At 41.3% G+C, this 22,522-nt stretch overlaps 1 protein-coding gene across 1 annotated transcript in view; it reads right to left on the reverse strand.

Annotated features, from left to right (window-relative positions):
• The window catches only part of TSPAN13 (tetraspanin 13), a 35,501-nt gene extending 13,862 nt beyond the window's left edge, over nt 1-21,639 (reverse strand). Inside the window, exon 1 of the mRNA XM_004602233.2 lies at nt 21,320-21,639. Coding sequence (XP_004602290.1) covers nt 21,320-21,382 — 63 coding nt within the window. The 5' untranslated portion in view covers nt 21,383-21,639. The remainder of the gene's footprint in view (nt 1-21,319) is intronic.
• Between the last annotated feature and the right edge of the window lie 883 nt (nt 21,640-22,522).

The raw sequence follows: 22,522 nt of genomic DNA on the forward strand, positions 1-22,522 counted from the left end.
ATTGCTGAGAATGAAGATTCTATGAGCTGTCGAGGCCATGCTGTTTTGGATTTCTGATATTTTACTTCAGTTCACAGTCTAGATGCATTTCTGTAAGAAGCCACTCTGAGTGACAAAATGGGTTTTAATGCAGAATCAAAAAACTCAAAGAGAGCAAATACAGAAAAAGTAGGACAAATATGCATAATAGAAAATAAAAAGGCTCATTAAGAGGGAAAAAATGACACTAAAACCTTCAGCACAGTGGGGAGGCAGCACCAGGGATCAGACCCAGGACCCCAAACATGCAAAGCAAATGCTGTTCCATCACTGATCTACATTACTGGCCCTCAACAAACTTAGAGAAACAAAAGTGAACTCCCCAGATGTCTTTATTTTTGGTGTTTTTTTTTCTTCTTTTTGCATCATACGCAACGATGCTCAGGGGTTACTCCTGGTTCTTCACTCAGAAATCAGTCCTGGCAGTGCTCAGGGGACCATATGGGATTCGGAGGATCCAACCCCAGTCAACCACATGCAAGGCAAATGCCCTACTCACTCTACTACTGCTCTTGACCCCCAAATGACGAAAAGAATCCCTATTGGAAATTCAAAGTAAAAATTAGGGTCAATGATAAAACATGAGGAACGGGTCTGGAGAGATAGCACAGAGGGTAGGGCGTTTGCCTTGCATGCAGCTGACCGGGGTTCGATTCCCAGCATCCCATATGGTCCCCTGAGCACTGCCAGGAGTAATTCCTGAGTGCAGAGCCAGGAGTAACCCCTGTGCATTGCCAGGTGTGACCCAAAAAGCAGAACAACAACAACAACAAAAACATAAGGAACGTTTTGTATGAAATTCAAGATTAAGGCCAGGGTGCTGCTATCACCTCTTCTACTCTGCTCTAGCAAGGAGGTCTGGGAGTGAATTTGGAGCAAAGGGGAAGGGAAACGCAGCTGCTGTTTTTCTACACAAACAGGAATCTCTATAGGAAACCCAAGACAATGCAAATATTAAAATTGTTTATGTACCAACAAAGTTGCTAGAAATAGAATCACTCTACAAATATCAATCGTGGGGGTGTAGTGATAGTACAGTGCATAGGGCATTTGCCTTACATGCAGCTGACCCGGGTTCAAGTCTCAGCATCCCATATGGTACCCTGAGCACCATCAGGAGCAACTGCTGAGTACAGACCAGGAATAACCCCTGAGCATCGCCAGGTGTGACCCAAAAAGCCAATAATAATAATAATAATAAAATAAAAACAAATATCAAGTATGTTACTACTCCAAAAATGTGTGTTTGGGGGATAAAATTTGGCGTAGACCTGTAAATATATACAGTACCTATAAATAAACCAAACAATATATGATAGGCTCTCAGGAGAAAATATGAAATGAACTGAAGGGCACAGAAACATCCAAATTAAAAGAAGGGATACATTCATGAGTGAGGACGCACCTTACCAAGAGCCTCCAATTCACCTCTCACTGAAGCAACTAATTCAACAGTTTTCAAGTCAGTATTAATAGGGTTCGGGGTGAAACTATATGCTATGGTTTGTTTATTTATTTATAAGAAAAAAATAAATATCACCAAAGAGCCAGATGCGTTTTTAAGAAAATTAAAAACCTGTCAGGCGTTTCTGCCTCTAGCTACACTGTCCCCAGCAATAAGCAGCTGAGAAGCCCGTGGGGATGAATCAGTCCTTGTCAATGACAAATCTCTCTAAATCTATTTTTGCCTTCACCGTGGCCTGTAAAACCTGAGCTTGTCAGCTAGCTTTTTGTCATGTGTATTTTGGGGTTTTATTTTCTAGTCAATAGGAATACAAATAAAACAAACAAACCAAAAAAAACCGCATTGTAAATTGTCCTGAAAATATCAGAATTTATTGCACCAGTTAAGCAATTAAAACCAATTGAACCAATTGACCACTGAGCCAACAGTGCGAGCTGGAAGATATAAAAAACTGCAACTGCTTTCTCACTTTACAAAGTGTAGTATTGGGGGCCAGAATGATAATAAAGAGGACATGGTACCTTTCTTGCAAACAGCCAACCCCTGTTTAATCTCGAGTACCACATATGGTCCCCAGAGCCCCACCAAGAGTGATCCCTAAATGAAGAACAAGGAGAAAGCCCCAAACGCCACCGAGTATGCCCTGTGCCCCAACCCCCATTAAAAAAAAAAAGTATAAAATGTAGAAATAGTGCATTGAATCCAGGAGGGAGGTAGATATAACAACTATTTTCCATATGGGGAAGTCATGCACATAAATAATAACAACTTGTTCAATGTTACATAGTAAGGGAGAAATAAAACTGGGACATAAATCCAAGGTGTCTGGTTACGGAGTGTGTATTCTTCTTATCAAGCCACACTATACACTTCAAGTTAAAACTTTGCAATTCTAGGGGCTGGGAGACAGCACAGCTGGTAAGGTGCTCGCCAAGCTGGGTTGGATCCCTGGGATCCCACAGGTTCTCCAGAGCCCCAGCAGGAGTGACCCCTGAGCACAGCACCAGGAGTAGACCCTGACCATCCCTGAGTGTATCCCCAAAACCAAAACATCACCAATAAAAAATTTCTAATTCTAGAGCCAGGAATGTAACTCAGTGGTGGAATGCATGGCTTGCATGTGTGAGGCCCAACAGTGATACCTGCACTGCTCACTCCACAAAAAACAAAACAAAAAAAAACTTAAATTCTATAAGATAAAATAAAAATCCTAATAAAAGCTAGGACCAGGAGATATTTCCAGTACACTTGCCTACAGATCAATTCAAAGGACTGAAATGCACCCTAGAAAGTGACAAACAGTAAGGTACAAATCAAAGTTTTAACACTGTAGCAACTGTAGCACTGTCATCCCATTGTTCATCAATTTGTTCAAGCGGGCACCAGTAACGTCTCCATTGTGAGACTTGTTACTGTTTTTGGCATATCGAATACATCACAGGTAGCTTGCCAGACTCTGCTGTGCGGGCAGGATACTCTCAGTAGCTTGCTGGGCTCTCCAAGAGGGATGAAAGAATCAAACCCGGGCCGGCTGCGTGCAAGGCAAACACCTTACCTGCTGTGCTACCGCTCCAGTCCATTTAAAAATCAGGAAAACAAAAACAAGAATATTAAGGTATCCTTTCACATGCTCTACCTATCCATATCCTTGGTGTCATCAAGTTTGATGACACAAGTATGGATAATTCAGAAATCTTAGACAAGGTGACATATGAATTGACAGAGCCACTTGACAGAGCTACCTGACAGCACATAGGAAACCTGCACGGTTTGCCTTACAGAACAATTAACTCTGCTTCTAGGTTAACACCCAAGACAAACAGCCATGTTCCAACTAGATTTTTTTAGGATTTTCTTGCAGCTTTGTTGATAGCACTTTTAATTTAAAAAATGTTTTTTTAAACCCTTAAAATCATCTAAACTCGGGATTCATGTCTTGTGTGAGTGTAAGATTACATAGTAGAATATAAGTGTTTTTTTCTTTTAATCTATTTGTTGCTTGAGAAGTTTCAACATAAAATAAATTGTATAAATATTAAAAATATACCATCAGGGGTCAGAGCGATAGTACAACAGGCAGGGGTTTACTCTGCATGTGGGTTCAATCCCTGGCATCCCATATGGTTCCCGGAGCTCTGCTAATATTAATTCTTAAGTGTAGAATCATTGTTGAACCCTGAGCATCACTGAGTGTGACCCAAAATCCCAATAAAAATTTGTATAATGGTATAATCCAAATAAAAAAAATATACCATTTGTATAAATCTCCAAACACAAAAGACTTATTCTATATATTCTTTGTGGCTGTTTAATAGGTCAAATTAGCATAAATCTATAAACACGCATAGCAGTAACAAATGTTGAATGAAAGATAGCTAATTTTGAGGGAGAAAGCTAATAGTGAACCATAAGTTGTGTTGTCACATTTCCTAAAGAGAAAGAAACACGGCAAAACACTAGTATGTGTGAAATCAGGCAGTTAGATTCAAAAGACCCTGTCGTATTATTTTTTGTGCCTATTAAATATTTTCTGGTTAATAGTTCCTGTGTTCTCCTACACAAAGAAATATTTCCTGAAATATTTCCTTTAATATTTTATCAGTTCCTATCTTATTAGGGCACAGACTCTAAATGCCTCTGCTTTGCTTTCCTCTGTAAATCGGCCCAATTTCCCTTACCCAGCATTTGCTTCAATGATTCCCCAAAGACAGTTACTTAAATCAAAATATTCTCATTTGTCCTCCAAATGTCCAGCTCCTAACACCACACACACACACACACACACACACACACACACACACACACAGAGTACACCTTCCTGTTTGTGAGGGGAATTCATGAAGGTGGAAAAAAACAGGCTGAATGGGCCAATCCAAAACAAATCTTATATTTATTACTACAACAGCAAAAGCATCCAAATATACTGATTTGAGCTTATCCATCTTCTGATTAAACCTAAACGTTTTTAATTAAAAAGATAGAAAACAAACGCTTTCTATACGACTGGCTAATATAGGGTAACAAAAGTCCCCCCATATATATTGTTTTCAAGTTAGAATAACATGTAAATATTTGTGACACACTTCTAATTTTATCTAATTATCAGTGTTCCTTTCATTGTTACTAAAGAGGAAACTTTAAAAAATAATCATGAAACAATTTACTTCAGAAATCTGCTAATAACTGTCCAGTAGAGTCTCTATACACTTTTGAAGAGAACGGGTTTACCTAAGGTCTTCTAAACTAGTGATCTGAAACTGACTGATGCCCATAAAATTTATTCTAAAAGCACAGTAAAAAACCCCAAGGTTGTCACCAGAAGTTGGCAGACAAAAAGGGCTGCAAGGATCCTTTGTTCAATAACAACAGTTTCCTTATGAGACCAATTGTAACAGAAGGCAAATTTAGACCTATGACAAATAGTTTCCTTCCTCTGGGAGACAGAACAGTGATAAAAACAGATTATGGATCTGTTAACTTGTTGATAGCAATGTCTTTATGGGCAGGAAGCGCCAACCTTTCCTGTTTTCTCTTCCAAACAAAGAATCTGAAATCACATAAAAAGAACTTTGAAACAGAGTGATTACAAGAGCTGTGACGGAAAAGGCGCACCAAAGCGAGGTTATCAAAGTCTCGACGACTGCTATTGCTTCCCCCAGCAAAGACAGAGCAGACAAGGTGGTGCCAAAACACTGGCCTGTGTACATCGAGACGGACCCAATGCAGGTGAGGAAGCGGGAGAGCATGGCAGCGGGAGCCCAGCAATTCTCCACCCCGTCTCTCGAGTAGCACAAATTCATAGCGTGCCACCGGCCTAGTGATCCTAATCTGGCCCCTCCACTTTATAGGCGATAAAATGGCACGCCTCAGGAAGCAAGGGCAGATGTGGCTTTTGGCCTGGTGTATTTTTTCCTTCCATGTCAAACTATGCGAATGTGCTAAGCAATAGATGTCAGCCTTTTTTTAGGTCAGGGGGTGTGCTAGTGCAGCGTGCCCAGTGGCGCTCAGGGGCTCCTCCTAACTCCCTGCTGAGGAGTCATTTCCAGCTGTGCTTGGTAGATCCTGAGGTGCTAGGGTTGGTTAGGCCTCCTGTATGCCAAGCAAGTCCGCCAACCCTTTGAGCTACCTCCTCGGCCCTATTTTGAACACTGGAAATAAAAATGCCACGGAGAATATTAGAAAAAAAAATTTTTTTAAGGTAGATCTGGCTTTGTAGCCAGATCTAGAAGTGATTGAATTGCTTTTTGTTTGTGTTTGCACCATACCTGGCAATACTCAAGGGTTACTCTGGGCTCTGCACTCAGAAATTACTACTGGCAGTATTCAGGAAATATCTGGGATGCCAGGGATTGAACCTGGGTTGCTGAGTGCAAGACAAATGCCCTATATACTGTATTACTGCTCCGGCCCCAGAAAAGCTTTGTCTTAATGTACTACTCGCCGTGGCGTATTCATATCCCACAATGGTAACAGATATATACATATCTTTCAGAGAGCCCAGCAAGTTACTGAGAGTATCCCGCTCGGACGGCAGAGCCTGGCAAGCTACCCATGGTGTATTCGATATGCCAAAAACAGTAATGATAGGTCTCATTCCCCTAACCCTGAAAGAGCCTCCAATCATTGGGAAAGATGAGTAAGTAGAGGCTGCTAAAATCTCAGGGCTTGGGGGCTGGAGCAATAGCACAGCGGGTAGGGCGTTTGCCTTGCACGAGGCCGACCCGGGTTCAATTCCCAGCATCCCATATGGTCCCCTGAACATCACCAGGGATACTTCCTGAGTGTAGAGCCAGGAATAACCCCTGTGCATTGCCAGGTGTGACCCAAAAAGCAAAAAAAATAAAAAATAAAAAAATTTAAAAATCTCAGGGCTGAGTGTAATAGAGACATTACTGGTGCCCACTCGAGAAAATCGATGAACAACAGGATGACAGTGATATTCCCTGTAGCACCTGGCTGTGCATGATGGCATCAAAGGGCAACTAAGTCCTTTACTCACAATTTTTCTATCAGTTAACTATAAAATGATAGCTTATACATTTCAAACCTTTTACTTTTCTATTGTCCAACTAAGAAATTCTGTCACATGTGTCTTTATGCATATAGAAGCACAAGCTCCGCAGTGCACTGCCTAAAGCAGGGGTGCAAGACAATCTAATTGGGAAGAAAAGTCTTTGAGATCACTCTAGCTAATGGAATTCTTTAAGATAATGTGCCAGTCCAAGAACAGAGGAATGAATAAAGAAACTACGGCACATCTACACAATAGAATACTATGCAGCTGTTAGGAAAAATGAAGTCATGAAATATGCCTATACATGGATGGACATGGAGAGTATCATGCTGATTTGTGAAATGAGTCAAAAGGAGAGGGACAGATATAGAATGATTGCATTCATTTGTGTGTGTGCATGCATATATACACATATAAATTTTTATATTAGAAGACTAATATCCATGATCAAGTAAAACAGGGGCTAGGAGGACTGGTTGATAGCTGGAACTATGCACAAGTATGTGTGGGACTGAGGATAGATAAGATAGAGAAGAGACCAGTATGACAATAGTAACAGGGAATGATTACTATTTGGACAAGAGGGGGAGGAGAGGGTGAGGGAGGGAGGGGAGGAGGGTGGAGAGAGGGGGGAGAGATAGAGAGCAAGCGCAAGCAAGCGTGCCTGCCATAGAGGAGGCAGGGGGTGGAGGGGATGGGGGCGGATTGGAGGGAACCTGGGGACACTGGTCCTGGGAAATGTATACAGATGGAGGGATGGGTGTTGGAAGACTGTATGACTGAAATCTAATCATGAGCAGCTTTGTAAGGGTCTATCTCACAGTGATTCAAGAAAAAAGTAAAAAAAAAAAAAGTAATAACAATCAAAAAAAAAAAAATGGGTCAGGGAGCCGGAGAGAAGGTTCAATAGACTGTGAGCAGACACGATTCCTGGCACCACTTATGAGTTCTCAGCAGTTTGAGAGTAGCCCCTGAGCCTTGCCAGTTGTTAAGTATGCCCCTCCAAAAGTAATTAAAATAATGAGCCCGGGCCAGAGAGAGAGTGCTGAGTGGGGTGAGTGCATGCGTTACATGCAGGAATCCTGGGTTTAATCCCAGGCACCACGTGGTACCTGAGCACCACCAGACTGACTCCAAACTCATAACTGAAAGGATTCCCTGAACACCTCTGGCTATGAGGCAAAAATCCAAAAACAAATTCAGTGATGGGTAGGGGTGATACCCACAGGGCTGGAGCACATGGTCTGCATATAGGAGGCCCAAGTTTGATTCCCAGCACCACTAGGCTTGGCCCCAGAGCACCTAGCTGGGAAAAGGTCCTAAGAACTACTGGAAACACCAAAAAGCAAAACCAAAATAATGATAAAGGTAATATATATTTATGACCCTTTTGGATTGATACATAATAATCATTGAAGAACAAAGAAAAAACATGTTGACTGCTTAATGTTGATTAAAAATCTAGAAGTGCAACCACTACTTCACTCCTTTAAAAAATAAAGATATTGCTGGAATATTCTAGATTAAGAGTAGAAACTTCCAAGAAGAGGAATGAGATCTATCATGCTTATGAGTTGCTTTTACAACCCAGCATGAACATTTCTTGTAAAAACTGATAATAGAGCCTCACTGTCTCTCTTGAACCAGCAGCAGCAACAAGGATAAGACGCAGGTCCATCAATCACTGTTGATCATTTTTTTATCCAGAGAGACTGGCCCAAGGAATGGGTCCATAACAATTGTTCTGTCCTGTGAGATCGTATGAGAATGTGTTAGTGGAGGTGGGAGAAACAGGTTCCTAGACAGAGAGTCCAAATGGACTCCTCCAGGATTGATCTTATAAAAAGAAAAAAATTAGCTTCAAAAGGAACCTAAGGTTGGGGACCGGAGAGATAGTACAGTGGATAGGGCACAGCCCACCTGGGTTCAATCCCTGGCATTAGTCTTATAGTCTCCAGAACACTGCTAGAAATAATTCCTAATTGTAAAGCCAGGAGCAACCCCTGAGCACTGGCGGGTGTGGCCCAAAAATCAAAACAAAAACAAGTATAAAACATAGGGAGCTGAAAAGGTAGTACAGTGGGGTGGGCGTTTGCCTTACATTTGACTGACCTAGGTTTGACTGCCAGTACCCCATACGGCTTTTTGAGTCCACAGAGTGATCTCTGAGCACAGAGCCAGGAAAAAAGTCCTAAACACTGCTGGGTGTGGCCCAAGAACCACTCCCCTCCAAAAAAATCAATCAATCAATTAATTAATTAATTAATAAGAATCTAAGGGGCTAGAGAGATAGTAGGTCAGGTAAGGTGCTAGCCTTGCATAGAGTCCACCTGGGTTCAATCCCTGGCACTGCATCGGTTTCCTGAGAAATGCCAGGAGTGACTCCTGAGCACAGAGCCCCTGAGCACCACAACGGGCCCCAAAATAAACAACAAAAAAAGAATCTAAGTAGAGGCAGCCAAGCAGGAAGTAGAAAGAAGGCTGAGTAGTTTAGCAGCACATAGGATCTCCTGAGCACTGCCAGGCATTAAGCTCTGAGCAGTTGGGTGTTACCCTTAAACAAAACCAAAACAAACAAAACCATAAGATCACAGCACTCCTATTCCAAGTCTCTTGTTTTTAACCTGAGGGTTCAAACCCGTAAACTAAGCTAACAAACTCCAGGATGTGAAGGAACTATAATACCTTTGAAGATAATTCCCTACTTTGTGTATACATAAAACTCTCTCCTAAGAGCCTTCTACCTGTGCCTTACAACCAAGGCAATATTTAATGTGATATTCCCAGCACCTGGACAAGTATTTAGTACAGACAGGTACTCAGAACATACTTGCAAACAGAAGAGCTCATGAAAGTGCTCATTACTTTTTTTTTTTTTTTTTGCTTTTTTGGGTCACAGATGCACAGGGGTTACTCCTGGCTTTGCACTCAGGAATTATTCCTGACAGTGCTCAGGGGACCATATGGAATACTGGGAATTGAACCCAGGTCAGCTGCGTGCAAGCCAAATGCCCTACCCACTGTGATATCACTCCAGCCCTGTCGCTTACTTTTAAGGGCAGACAAATGTTTATTCCTTTACATATACAATAAGTGAGGGAAAATAAGCCAACTGAATTATATCCCAGACGATCCTTTCTCTTTTGATTCTCTAACGGAGATTTCTATTCTTTCATTAAATATCCACATTTAAAAAATAAAGTGAATAGAGAAATTTGGATTATTTCTAAGATAATTATTCTTTAATTTTATCTTGTTTGAGCAAGTAAATTTGAGCACATTTGTGCAAGGACAAGTGAATTGTCTTCAAGATGACAGATCATGGCACATTTGAAGGATAAAAAAAACCCGAATTCATCAGACAGCACTTGCTTTGCATGTGGCTGACTAAGGTTCAATCCCCAGCACCCCGTATGATACGCCCAAACCTCAACCGGAAGGATCCCTAAACACACAGCCAGGAGGAAGCCCTGAGCACAGCTAGGAGTGGGCCACAAAACAAAACACTGAATTCTAAGTCAGTGCCAGAGTGATGGGAAATAATGTGATATGTCAGAGTGACATGAGACAGTGTGAGCTTTTATGTTCTGTGACCACAGATAATTGACTGACATCAAACACCGTGAGCAAAGTCTGCTCCCGAGGCTGTGGCTACACACCACTGTGTATGGTCCTTGAGATTGTGCTCTTTTGTAGACTTTTGAGAGTGTTGTTAGTTTTCCATAAGGTTTATTGAATTTAAGTGTGTCAGAATGTGCATTTCAGACGGAATCGTACAGATGTCTGCATTTTGTTTGATAAACTCAAACAAGTACCGGTTTTACATACACCCTTTTTAAAAATGGAGCTTAAGTTACTCTGGTTTTTTATAAAAACACTAAATTCAACTTTGTAAATTATTCAAAATTGTTTTGTCAGAACTGAAGCAAGAGAAGTGTTGTGATGTCAACGAAGTTGGTAAGAAGTTTAAAATGGTAAATAGCTTTAGAAGCACTACAACAAAATCTACTACAATATCCACAAAGATGGAAAAGCAAGCAAATGTCCAGACACTTCCAAATATCAAACTTCTTTCTGGACTTCTCTGCTGATTGTGGAAAAGTGAAGAATACAAGAGATGATCAAGTATGTGTTTTCACAAAGCCAAAGTTCTAAATCAAAAATCAAAAACTCTTTTAATGACTTAGATATTGTCAAATATCCACATTTCATGTTGAACCCAAAACCTCCACTGTTTGCTTCTCATTCTTTAAATTACAGCAGGAAGCTGGACTGCATCTGCCTATGTTTTCCCTCTATATTTCTGGTGGTGCCAAGCAGAATATTTTTAATGTACTAGGCACAAGATACAGAGTACATTATTTCTAATCAGAAGTTTTACTAAGGAAATCAAAAGCAAGACTCCCGAATACATCAGTTTCCAAAGACAAGTTTGAAGCAGCAACTACAGCTGGCTATATTCCTTGCTTCTTTGGAGCAGTTATAGGAGTTGAAAAGTGGAGTTTCAGACAGAACAGTCCCTCACTCATTCCTTCAGTCAAATAACCATAAGCCACATGCCAGAGGCATGCTGAGCACTCAGGGAAGCACATTCTTTATTGTTGGGGTGCATGTCATTTGGCATATTAAATAAAGGGTAATGGCTCTTTGAATAACTACATTAATTCAAGAGTCCAGTCTTAGTCTTCATCTTTGCAGTAGCTATACTCAACTTAGTCTCCTTAAATGGTTTGCACTTGACTTCGGCTTTGAGGACTTCAAACAACTTCAAATATTTCTCTTACCTCACTAGTCAGACCTTCTCAGACACTTTCAATGGCTCCTTATTGCTTCCTGAATGTTTTTGGTTCCATCTGGTGACGACCATCCTCCTCTATCTAGTCTCACAATTATGCTTTTATACAGTCTCAGCTTGAACTACCGTTCTGTATGTCGAGGGTTCCCTGGATCTAAACCTCCAGCTAATTCCTCTTCCCCAATTTCACTGTGAGCACTTGGCATCTCCATTTCAGTATCTGGCCTCACAACAAACCATCAAGAACTCTTTGTGTTTCTCCAATGCCTGCTCTGCTAAGTTTTCCCCATTCTTGTTAATAACGAATCAGTTCCATCAATTGCTGAGGTCATAAATCATAAGTAATCTTGGCTCATTTCTTCATTCACACACCATTTCAATCCATCAGGAAATTATGTTAGTCACATCTTCAAAACATTTTCCAAATTCCATTACTCTCTTACTTGCATTGCTATGATACTACTCCAAAGTATCACTGCCACTTACCTAAATTACAGAATACCCTTATACCTGGTCTAATTGCTTCTACCTATCTATAATCTAACCTCAGTTGAACAGTTGGACAGTTTTTTTATATGAAAATCATACCAAACTCACCAATAACTAACTCTTTCGCCCACTGTAACAGTTCAAGACCTTTTAATGCTCTCCAATATGGTTCCCATAATTCTGATCTTATCATCCCTTGCTACTCGGATGGGTGTCATATACAATGCTCCACTGTCCCTTGCATAAACCTAGAATATTCCTCTACCAGAATCTTTTCAAAGGCCATACCTTTTACCTAAAACCCTTTTCCCAGACAGGTGTCCATTTTCTCCAAGTTTTTGTTTCAATGGTCTTTGATCCAATATCTGAAATCTTAACCACCATATAGGAAACTAGATACTTACCCTTCCACTCCACCTCAATGCCCTATCACTCTTTATTCTTCTTACTCTCCTTTTCTCCATATCACTATGTAATAAATGATGTATTTGTTTGCATATCATCTTTCTTTCCTCAGAAATGAAATCAGGAGTTTTTGCTTTGTTTTCTTCACTGCTGTTGATGTCCAATGAATATTTATTAATGGAACGAATAAGAGAAAATTATTTGGGTTCATCTTATAAAACATTTATGTTAGGACTCAGGAGACGGATCAAAAACTAGATTACATGCTTTGCATGTTGGAGCCTTGGATTCAGTCCAGGTATCTCATAGTCCCCCAAGTACTGCCCGAGAGCAAAACCCTAGCACCAAGCAGGAAATATCCACCAAGCTTCAGCTACAGAAGCCCCCCCACAAAAAAAAATTAGACTAGTAATATAAAAAATCATAGTAAAACCAGATTATAGTATGATTTTATAAGAAGTAGATTTGTTTATGAGAAATGTTTCTAGAAGCTTTGTAAATATATGAAAGGTCAGACAAGAGTAGAAGAAGAATATTTAAAAAAACACATCAGGGACTGGAGCGATAGTACAGCAGGTAGAGAGTTTGCCTTGAGTAATTCCTGAGTGCAGAGACAGGAGTAACCCCTGTGCATTGCCGGGTATGACGCAAAAACAGGAAAAAAAAAAAAAATCAGGCTTGTCAGTTGAGAGGCAAAAGTAACTTCTACTATTTTTTTTAACCCAAAGCTAATTTTAATGTTTTAAAAAATTTGGCTGTACTTGGGGATTCAGTTTAGTTCAAAATATTATTTTCATGTTAAGTTTTCAGTAGGTACTTTATATATCTCATGAAACAAGATCAGTGAACTCTAAAAATTTAATTCAAGAACTATTTAGAGAATCAAAGATACAGCATAGGCATTTGCCTTGCATGCAGCTGCCCCCAGTTCAATTCCTGGTACCCCATGGCTCCCAAACAGGGCTGGGAGGGACCCTTAAGCACAGAGCCAAGAGTAGCCCCCAGTTTGGCCCCAAAACAAAAGGAAGTTTTGGGTGAGTATTGATTCTGTGTTCACCACCATAACAGCTCTGAAGAATATAGCAAAGAAAAGATCTTTATCAACAAATGATTAAGGCTCTGGGAAAGGGAAGGACTGGGACAAACACAAAGCTATCTACAATCTGGTAACAGGCGTCTGGTCAGTAACAAAGGAAAACAAACAAAGCAATTTAAGCGAATTCTCAGAGTAATTTAGAATTAGCCATACCTTTAAAAAAAAAAAAAAAGGTATCTGAGAGGACCCCAGAATAGCTCAGTGGAGGAAGGCCTGCCCTAGAGGTGTCCTGGCCTGCAGAGTTTGGATCCCTGGCTCCACAACCAAAAAGGGGAGCATGACATCCAAGTGGAGGGGGCAGGGGGCCTTGGCCCCTCTTCAGGTTTTCCTACTACAAGTGGGTTTGGCTTATTCATTTTGCAGGAGAACTTAAGTGGAAAAGCACATACCTAGCACTTAGGAGGTGCTGAGCGCAATCTCAGCAACTCCCCCACCACATACCCATGTTACTCCAGCAGGGCCAGACGTGGCTCCCACCACAATGGAAATATATTTAAATGAATGCAAAGTTTAAAATTTTTTTTTCAGAAGAAAAAAAATGATACCCAGAAGAAAATTTTTCAATTACATAAAATGAATAAACCCTGAGGACAGAAGTAACTTCCAATACTTGCCATAGCAATCCATGAGCAAAACAAATTATTTATGTAATTTTATTGTCTTCCAACTTTATTTTAGTAGAACAGCTATGCTAGAGGATGTAAGAAACTGAGTATTTTTATATAACAACTAATAATTATGTGACAATCAACCTAGTCATAAGTGGAAATGCAATTTTTTTCTTAAAATGGCTGGAAGTAACAGATTGACTATATACCCTTTGTGTGTTTCTTTTCTTCTGTGCACTTACCTATCATATGGCTTATGACAACCCAGGATTACTGACAAGAGTATTCTTACTAACCTTAAAGATAGTGATACCTAATAAATGTAAGACAGATTTATTCAAAATTTTCATATTAAATTATAAGATTTGTATGTCTTTGTAAGCATAAATATTCACTGCAGTACAATTTTAGCCTATTTTTGGGTGTCATTCCCAGCATGTTTCATTGTTTTATTTCATTTTATGTATTGAGTAGCTGAGTCCCTCAGTCCTAGTATAGTTACTATAGTAACTATAGTCCCTCAGTATAGTTACTGATCAATTTATAATGTTAGCCTCAGAATCTCTGTTCTTAATGATTGTTTTCCTTCATTTTGTCCACATTTTAATAATGCTTTCTTGATTAATAGTTTACCTAAAAAAATTAAAGTTGCAAAACTGTTTAAAAAATAAAAAAATATTTTTTTTAAATCCTAGTAACTCAGGAAAAAAAAAGGTCAGATATGGCTCAGTACAAAGGGTGTAAAGGGATATATATACCTTGTATGTGGGAGCTGCTGTGTTTAATCCCAACACCACAAGAAAGGGGGAATAAGAGAAATTATTCATTTTATAGTAGTGAGTTTGGAGGATGAAGTTGCATGAAATGTAATAAGGAAAATAAACCACACCGAACAGGCATTCACCAGTAACTCAAGTATGTTTGAAGTGAAACAATGCACTTTTATTTGCACTTATCATTTTTTTTGTTGAGATGCACTGGTTTGAATGCCATAGTCATACCTTGGTAAATGAATATACCACACCACCCACCACCAAACTTCTAGTATCATTTTACCACCCCTGTCATTCATATGGCCCACTTTTACACCTCCTAACACTGTATAAAAATTAAGTCGCAAAGATATTCAAATATAGACTAGTACACAATTTTCTCAAATGTGTTTCTTTCTCAAAAATCAATTTATATGGGTGGTGGGGTGCTATATCCAGCAGTGCTCATGGCTTACTCCTGGCTCTGTGCTCAGAGAGTGGTGTGCAGGAGACATTATATGGTGCTGGGGATCAAATCCAGTTCAGCTGTACGGATTGTAATCACCCAAACCCCTTGAACTATCTCTTTGATCCCTTAGAAATGTATTTAATTACATAAACTTGGTGAAAATGAGTAAATCAGTTTGAGTAAAAGAAATAGCATTGAGCTGGGCATGAGGCTCAACAGTAAAGTTCAGGCTCTGCAGGCATGACACCTAGATCCACACTGCAACACAGTACACACAGCTTTCGATTTGTTTCAAGTTACAATGGCACTTTTCTGATACTGCTTAACTATTTTAAATTCCATCAGCAGCAGTGAAAGTGAATGAGACAGAAAAACAGTAGCCTAATCTCTACGATATTAACAAAGAATAATTTGAAAAATAATCAGAATCTGGAAGAACGGCAAATGTCATTTAAAAGCAGTTGTACTAAATCTATTTTTCTTTGGCTGAAGTACTAACATTTTTCATGCATTCTGAGTTGGGCCTGAACAAATGCAATCCCACCAGAAAAAAATTTCCTTTTCCCTAGAACAGGACCCAGACAAAGGGTGAAGAAATTATTGGTTCAGTTGGCTTCTGGGATTTTTTTTTATATATATACAGTGCAAAATACTGAACCCAGGACCTCACTCATGCAAGGTGACTGCATTACATTGAGTCACATACCTGGCCCACCATTCCAACTTTTACTAGCATATGTCATTTTTCCTTATAGCTCAAGGACTAAGGGGTCAGCCAAGTGCAAGGCAAATGCCCTACCCATTGTGGTATCGCTCCAGCCCCAAGTGTTTTGATTTGCATGCGGCAGCCGGGTTTAATCCCCAGCATCCCATATGGTCCCCCAATCAAGGCCAGGAGTGATTCCTAAGTGCAGAGCCAGAAGTTACCACTGAGCATGCTGAGTGTGGTCCAAAAACAAACAAACAAACAAAATCAAAAACAAAAAAGCAAACTTGACAAACTTTTGGATTAAAAAATTTAAATCAATCAATAAATAAAGTTTCCGGAAAACCCTTCTCCTTTTAAGACAAGTGATTAGGCAACATTCTTTGTTCTCCCCCTTCCCTTTCCTCTGGGACTGATGACCAGGATCTCGTACAAGCCTGGCCTCCTGTTTGCACACCTCAACAGGATGCTTTGCTAGTGATCTCACATCTGGCTGTGGCTCTGGCAACCCAGGGAGGCATCCTGTAAGAGGTAAAACTAGCTCTATGTGCTGGTGGCAGGGTCTGCCAGGAGTCTCTGTGTTGTTCCCACACTTAATGGCCAGGTGCTCACATCTACCTGGCTGTGCACTAAAACTGTCACACTGGTGCAGAAGCAGGGGTCCCAACAGCGATCTCGGCACACGTAGGGGACTTCCAGGTATCAAATTTATGTCCTCACACTTTCTTTTTTTTCTGTCCATTAATTTTTTTCCCATTTTTATACTAGTTTATTTTTTTATTTTTATTTTATTTTATTTTATTTTGTTTTTTGGGTCACATCTGGCAATGCACAGGGATTACTCCTGGCTCTGCACTCAGAAATTACCCTTGGCAGTGCTCAGGGGACCCTATGGGATGCTGGGATTTGAACCCGGGTTGGCCGCGAGCAAGGCAAACGCCTTACCCACGGTACTATCACTCCAGTCCGATTTTTTTTTTAACTTTTTAATTGAATCACTATGAGACCCTTACAAAGCTGTTGATGACTGGATGTCAGTCATACAGTATTCCCATCCCTCCACCAGTGTACATTTCCCAGGTGCTCTCTCTCTCTCTCTCTCTCTCTCTCTCTCTCTCTCTCTCTCTCTCTCTCTCTCTCTCTCTCTCTCTCTCTCTCTCCCTCTTCTTTCCCTCCCCTCCCCCTCTTTTGGGCATTATGACTATGACTTTGTCCTCACACTTTTAAGGCCAGCATTTTTAGTCATTGAACAACCCCTTCAGAAGCCCTCCACTAACACTCTTAATTTAAACTTTTCAGATACCCATGCACATCTGTATATCAGCAGTTCAATTCCTAAATCTTTGCTTCACTGCTTAAAAAGCACATGGAGCTCTATTTCAGAGCTTTAACATGCTACATATTTGGAAGCAAGGCATAGAGTTCAAGCAAACAAATGCAGGAGCCCAAATTTGATAATTCAAAACCCAGAATTTAGCAAGTAAACTCCATGGTCCACAATCTAAACAAAAAATAAACAAAATTTATTTTAACACATTGGCGCCAGCACTACAGTTTGTGTTAACTAAGCCACATCCTCCGGTGGCATGCATAGTTGTTGACATGGTACTTATCTGATCTTTCTAAATTTCTCACAAATCTTACTAAGAATAATTCTTTAAGCTGTTTCTCTTTCTTCACCAAAATGTTTTCAATCAAAATTATCTTTTAAATGGGCTGATGGAATAATACAGTAGGCAAAATACTTGCCTTGCATTCTGCCACCCTGGATTCAGCCTCCAGCACCATGTATGGTCCCCAGAGCACTGCCAGGAGTGATCCCCGAACACAGAGGAGGCAGGAATAAATCCTGAGAATTACCCAGGTGTGCCCCTCCCAAACAATATTAAAATTATCTTAAATAAGATACAAAAAAAAAACAAAAATAAATAGTAGTGGCTATTTATATTTCTATCCCAAATAATATCAAAAAGACCCATGAGACTTCTCTATTTCCTAATGCAAGTAAGCCTGCTTCATCCTGCCACCTTCCCTAAACCATAAAGACTTCCCTGCTTCTTCCATTTTATGACACCTAACTTAGCCCTTTCCTCATATTATAATTAATTTTTCCGATGTATGAAGCTATGTCTTACTGAATAGGAATTAGCCCTTTACATGTTTATTATTTTCCAGAGATCCCAGACGTAAAAAGCAAATGTTCATTGAATGAGGAACTCAGTTGTCATAGAGAACAGCTTGCACATTTTTTTTTTAAAAAAGAAGCTTCAAAAAAGATATTAATTTCAAATCAGTTTGATTCAATGCCATATTGTCAGATGAAGGATAATGCCTTCTACATAGTAGATATTTTTAGTTTCTTTACCTAATATGTTCTGTCAAATCATTCTCTTTCTTATAACACCGTGTTATAAACAGGTGTTACATAAACAGACTGTAATTTCTTTTTTCATTTATCTATCAACTGTTTATATTCACTAGGCTAGCAACATTGATCACTTCAAGGAATACTAAACATTAAAGTCAATTCATAAATGACAACAACAATTACACCTTTGGATAGTGATCAAATGTCCATGACTGGGACTGGAGAGATAGTAGAGTGGGTAGGGTGCCGGCCTTGCACACAGCCGGCCCTGGTTCCATCCCCAGAGCAACACCAGAGCCAGGAATTTAACACCTGTGCATCGCTAGGTTTGGCCCAAAAAACAGGAAAAGAAAAGAAAAAAACTCATGACATGCTCAGGAAATGTTCCTTCCAACCTATTTTTAACAATAAGCTCTGTACTGATAATGAATTGTGCTCTAATCTCAGGCTTATTACCAGGCCATCTGAACATGTGGAGTCCCAAGTTCCTCTGAAGAAAATACTTAGATGCAAGAGCAATGCCGCTTAACACAGGATATGGCCTTTACCCCTGACACTCCCAAATGCAATCAAGGCTTTACTCAGAGTGAGAAATGACCTCAGAACAAATCCTGTAATTTGGGGCATATGTTATGATAGTTACCCAGGTAGGATTAGACCCTACAAAGAAATAAAACCCTAGTCTTCAATTCACACCCAACAACTTCACAGGACCTACTTATAAGCCGTATGAGAGAGACCAGATACAAAATTTAAGTCAGGGCTCCTGAAATTTTTCCCAGTAGCAATTCTTTTTCACCAGAGAAATGCAACGTGGACAAATGGGGCCAAAATCATCTCGGATTCATCATGTAGTTGACTTTAAATTAATTTTTGGCTGTTACACATTCAGGAAGCTTTTAGTGTAGCCAATTTGTTTTTGTAACCCCCATATTGAGTTACACAACCCCATATGGGATACTGACCACAATTTAGAAGGCCAGAATCTAACGAGTCAATTTGATTGATTATCTACTATCTATCTACTTAAAAACCTGTTTTAATGTTAACCTCCAATTAAATTTGCTTAACATATTTAAATTTGTTCAACATACATAAGTAGTCACTAATTTGTTTGGGGGAAATATCCTTTAGTCTGCAATTTTAAAAAGCTTAACATTTTTATAATGCTGTGAAATTAACTACATTCTTCTGCATCACTGTTAACATTGATAGAATATGCTTTTAAGGTGAACTGATTGAGAATAGATATATTTTAATATTAGCATCATCCTTCTCCTTGCTTTCCTAATATACTGCAAATGTAATGAGTAATGATACATCTTGAAACAATAAATTCAGATGTAAAATAACTTACCTTTCACATCTGTATCATACATTACAAGCATATGTAATCCACGTCTTTGATAATTTATTTACATGCATGTATATTTTATGTATGTTATATGCCTGCATTATAAGCATATAAAACGTTGCATAAATAAAGAGCATACAGTCGATTACGTATGTTTTGCAGGCATTTACTGTGCGGATGCTGACACTCTAAGGTTAAGTGTCTGGTGAACAGGTGACTAAATCATAGGGGTGGAGATACAGTAGGGCAGAAGTCAGGACATAAAGTGGGGACTGGGACGTTCTATGCGTTTGGTAATAAGAAAAAATACCAGGAGGCATAGTCAGCGTTTACTTAATATACAATGTGATAAGCATGCTTCAGGTGAGACAAGGTGGAGTTTGATCTGAAACTCGACGTGGATCTCCAATTACAAGGTGTGATGTCACTGGGTTTTTCAGATTTTTCTCTCTAAGTCTATCATGAGTGACCGTGTTGATTAGATCCCTACTGACTAACCGGAGAAGCCGACTTTATCCCAGTTTCCAAAGCTCTTCAGTCTTGCATTCACACAAAGGAACTGCAACGGGTAAAATAAGCCAGCTTCTCTATCGGTGACCACGGGCTGCCTCTCCATTTCAGGCATGTAACCTAAGCTTGCACAGATGGCCTGGCTAATGCGGGGAAGCTGGGTTTGTTTTCAGGGTGGGTGCTGGAAAACGCCAGGTGTATTTATAGACAGGATCAAGAACGACGATGGAAGAATGATGACAGAAGAGGAAGTTTCTTCCCTTTGCTAAGGAAAGCCTGTAGGGATGATCTGGATAGCTGAGATTCCATTACTGACACGCTGGGCTCCCAGCTAGGTAAACTTGTTAAAAATCCCCCCTTCCCCTCTTGGGTATATAGCCGGCAGACAGACGAAAATCGTGTATGTAAAAACCGGGTACAGAGTAGGCGATCAGTGACGAGCAACCTGCCCTCCCATCCTCCGGCTCACCCAGAATCGCACCTCTGAAGCCACAAAGACAAGGCTGCAGCGTGAAAACCAAGAGGCCCGAGCTGCATGCTAAGCGAAGAGGCGACTGGGGTGGAAGCTCCCTTATTTACCCGAGCACGTCGCTTTAAAAGGCTCTGGGCTATTGATTAAGAAGGGGGACACATGTAAAAAGCATCAGCCACCGGTTAACGCTGCGGGGAGGAGGGGAGGCGTCCCTTTATATAATCACGAAACAAACTTCGGAAGCTGCGGATTTCCTGTGCACCTACTCCGCGACCTCAATTAAAAATCACAAAAGCACGTAGCGCGGGGGGACCCACACAGCCCATCTGCCGCCGCCCGAGCCAATTCCAGATCGAGCTATTTTGCATAACTGTCCTCAATCCCCAGGCGGCTCTTCTGCCTCCAAACCCGCTCCATATGGGTTGGGATGCCAGGAGAAAGAACGGGGATGGCAAAGTGGGTAGGTCTGATAACATAACCGAGAAAACAAGGCGGTGATGAGGGGGCGGGGTGGAGCAAGGTGGCAGAGACGCGACCGGCGAGCCAGAAAGACGGCGGCTTAACAATGAGGGAAGGCAAGAAGAGACTGCGACAAGCCAGCAACGACCCCGGGTCCCCACCGGGAGCTGAAGGCGAGGCCGGGGGCGTGCAGAAGCGTGGGAAGAGCGGAAAAGGGCTGGAGATGAAGTGAGACCATCGGATCAGGCAGGGACGCCCGAGGAGCACAGAAGCAGGTGCAAAGCCTCGTGCGGGGACAGACGGGCTCGGGATACTCACGGTGTAGAGCAGGTTGAGCGCGCACAGGCAGTTCTTGGAACACGCGAAGCCCCCGCAAACCATCTTGGCGGCCGCAGGTGAATCTGGCTCCAACCGAGCCTTCCGCTCTGCCTCTTTGTCCTGGTCTTTGCGGGGGGATTGGCCGAGCCGAGGCGCCGGCACACACACTCACACACACACACACGCACACACGGGGCGGGGGGTTGCGGGTGGGTTGCGGGTCTGGGGCTGCAGCCCGCGGCGACCGGGACCCGCTCTCTTGGAACCTGCGGCGGCCGCTGCTCGCGCACCAGCCGGAGCCCCGCCCAGCCTCCCTCCTCGCCCCGTGCGCTGATTGGCCACCGGTGGGGAACAAAGGTAGAAATATGCAAATAGATGCGCTCAGCCAGCCGGGAGCGGGGAGGAGCGGGGCGGGGCGGGGCGGGGCGGGGCGGCCCGGGGGCGCGCGCGGGGAGCTGGGGGCGTGGGGGAGGGAGCCTGAGGTCTGGGCCCGAGGCCGTGGCCTCTCAGTGGTTTCCTGGGAAGCAGGTGAGAAGGGGGCGGGGCTCGGCGGAGCTCCGCGCCCGCCCGGAGAAGTATGACAGCATGGCTCTGCTCTTGGCCCGGGCGGATGACGTGGCACCATTTTGAATGAGATTTTAAAATTAAGCAGCTGGCCTCGTTGGAAGGAAGGAATGCAACAATAGAGTGAATGTGAAAGATTGAAGACAACGTGAGTGGGGTGGCTGGAGTGGAGAGGAGCAGGGAAAGAAGGAAATGAGTGAAAGAATGTAAGGCGAGAGTGAAACCTATGGCAGTCAAGAAAATATGGACAGCACCTGGTCTTTGATTGTGATTCTTGTCAAAATCAGATTTACCTTTAGGGTTTTGAAAAATACTGATAAACTTTATCGGTGCACGCATGCAAAAGAAGATCAAGAGAAAGTATTTTGTTCCCCAAATCCGAATTTCTTTTTACAAATAAGAACTATTAAAAATTGTAATGATGCTCATGCTGACCTCAGTTACTTACCACTTCACTGGATGTCTACTACAGAAATGCATCATATTCTTCACCTGTAAATTAGAATAGTAACAATAAGTCAATATGTTTTACATGTTGTCTGGCACTGATTAAGAGCTCAAAAGTCACTAGTGGTAGATCTAACAGGTTTCAAATACTTATTGTTAACCAGACACTAAGTTAAGACAATAAAGAGCTGG

Source organism: Sorex araneus, chromosome 1, assembly GCF_027595985.1.
Source record: "Sorex araneus isolate mSorAra2 chromosome 1, mSorAra2.pri, whole genome shotgun sequence".
NCBI classification, from domain to species: Eukaryota; Metazoa; Chordata; class Mammalia; order Eulipotyphla; family Soricidae; genus Sorex; species Sorex araneus.